Source organism: Natator depressus, chromosome 1 (genome assembly GCF_965152275.1).
Source record: "Natator depressus isolate rNatDep1 chromosome 1, rNatDep2.hap1, whole genome shotgun sequence".
Taxonomy (NCBI): Eukaryota; Metazoa; Chordata; order Testudines; family Cheloniidae; genus Natator; species Natator depressus.
The window spans coordinates 57,781,891-57,783,925 of NC_134234.1; the positions used below are offsets into that span (position 1 = coordinate 57,781,891).

The 2,035-nt window shown below is 41.2% G+C and overlaps 1 protein-coding gene across 1 annotated transcript; it reads right to left on the bottom strand.

Annotated features, from left to right (window-relative positions):
• Positions 1-534: 534 nt before the first annotated feature.
• LOC141982036 (cysteinyl leukotriene receptor 2-like) lies at positions 535-1,491 on the bottom strand. Its single transcript, XM_074943711.1, has one exon. The coding sequence runs from the start codon at positions 1,456-1,458 to the stop codon at positions 535-537; it is 924 nt and encodes a 307-aa protein (XP_074799812.1). The 5' UTR covers positions 1,459-1,491.
• Between the last annotated feature and the right edge of the window lie 544 nt (positions 1,492-2,035).

The following is a 2,035-nucleotide window of genomic DNA, read 5'->3' on the forward strand; positions in this document are numbered from 1 at the left end:
GTAGCCAATGGAGAGGCAACTCTGAGGGAGAGACCAGAAATCCCAGTTTTGAGGGACAGGTGGATCCAGAATGCAAGGGGCTTGTGGGTGCTTTTGGGGAGAGAAAAGCAGGAGTTTGGAGATGACAAAACTAGAGACCCAGGCTGTTTCCCAAAATTAAAGGTTTATTTTGTCAGTTTGTGTTACCAATAAATGAAGTCCTCTGGAGTGGAGGGCTTTTTAAGGACAAAAGCCTCTGTTTGGCTGGTTTTTACTAGGTGGAAGAGAAATAGGCATGATCTCAGGGTGGGATCTTGGACCCCTTTACAACCGTTTGTGAAGAAAATTCACAAGGTGTTCTGAGATATTATCCACTCTGAATAGCCCCACTTTACAGATAGGGAAATAGAGGCACAGAGTTACGTGATTCACCCCAGGTCACATGGCAAGTCAGTGGCATAGATTAAAAGACCCATGATCTTTCCACCTCCAGTCCTGGGGTTTGATCACGAGAAAATACTTCCAATAAGGAATGTCCATTTGATTCTTCATTCGCTACCTTTTATATATACTTTTGAGTCTCTCTTTGAAGTTTTCTCCAGCAAAGTAATAGAGTACAGGATCTAGGCAACTATTCACTGCAGCGAGGCAATGAACGATGACTGCTCCTTTAGTCAGCAACTTGCTTAAGTTTTCCTTATCGCTTCTCACCAAGTAGACAGTTCTTAGTATGTGATATGGCAGGAAACAAAGCAGAAACACAAATAAAGTGATGACGGTCGTTGACACTGCCTTCTTATGAGAGGCTCTTATCTTTGATTTTGGAGCTCTGGGCTTAAGCAAAGCTTTGATCACAAGCACATAGCAGCAAATTATTGTGCAAAACGGGAGGATGAAGCCCACTACCAGGACAACATAGTTCATCGTGAGCAGTTTCTGAATGCTTTCTCTTTGGAGATCTAGGCACCTTCTTGGGTACTCCTTGCTGGTGTTTCCACTGAACAGCAGCATGCTGCTAGCTGTCATCACAAAACCCCATATCACCGCACATATGATTCTAGGATACTTGACGGCAGTTAGTTTCAAATGTTTGAAAGGATGAACAATAGCCACAAAACGAACAATGCTCAGCGCAGTTAGAAAATAAATGCTGCAGTACATATTGACATACAAGCTGAAAGACACAATCCTGCAAAATATATCCCCAAATACCCAATGGGACTTCATCAGGTAGTAGGTGGCCCGAAAGGGTAAAGTCCAAACAAACAGGAGGTCTGAAATAGCCAAGTTCAGCATGAAAACATTCACTGAAATCTTTTTCCTGTAAAGCTTCAGGAAAACATATACGGAAAGGCCATTTCCAAAGGCACCCAAGGCAAATACTGTGAGATATATTGTGGGATAAACAGCATACTTGAAGTCATCAACAGTGTCATTGTCCGAGTCTGACATGTTGTTGAAGCTGCCAGTTTGGCTCATCTCTGAAACTAACTCAATCAAGTGTGAGGTCTTCGGACTTCCTGAAAATAAAAAAAGCTGTTACAAAATGTATACCATGTCATCCCTCAAGTTCAGCATTGTAACCATTTGACTGAAAGTTAAAAGCTGTAAATAGCAGTGGAAAAATAAAAGCTAGTTAAATTAATAACTATTCACCATGCCCCAGTGAATATAGATCAGTTAATGTTTGTATTGAACTTCAAAATGTGAAGTGCTATATATGCTAAGTATCGTTGTTATTGCAGTTTATGGGTAGTGCATACTGCCTGGCAATATAAAAGCTAAAGTTTCAAGTAAAAGCGTCAAGTTTCAGTCTTCTGGAGGTGAGTGCAGGGCTTACAGCTGCAGCACCTGATCCTGTGCTCTTCTTTGATCATGCAAACTAAGCAAGTTATCACTGGTCATTTTGTGGATGGGAGATCTTGAGTCAGACTGCCAGATGCAACATTGGTAATAACTAGAGCTGATCAAAAATGGAATTTCCATCCCACGGGAAATTCTGATATTTGGAGATTTCACTCCAATTCAGGACAAAAGCAAAAGTCAATATCAAAAC

What these genes read in the sequence shown, in the direction of transcription:
- LOC141982036 (XM_074943711.1), bottom strand. Translation starts at nt 1,458, where the DNA reads ATGAGCCAAACTGGCAGCTTCAACAACATGTCAGACTCGGACAATGAC.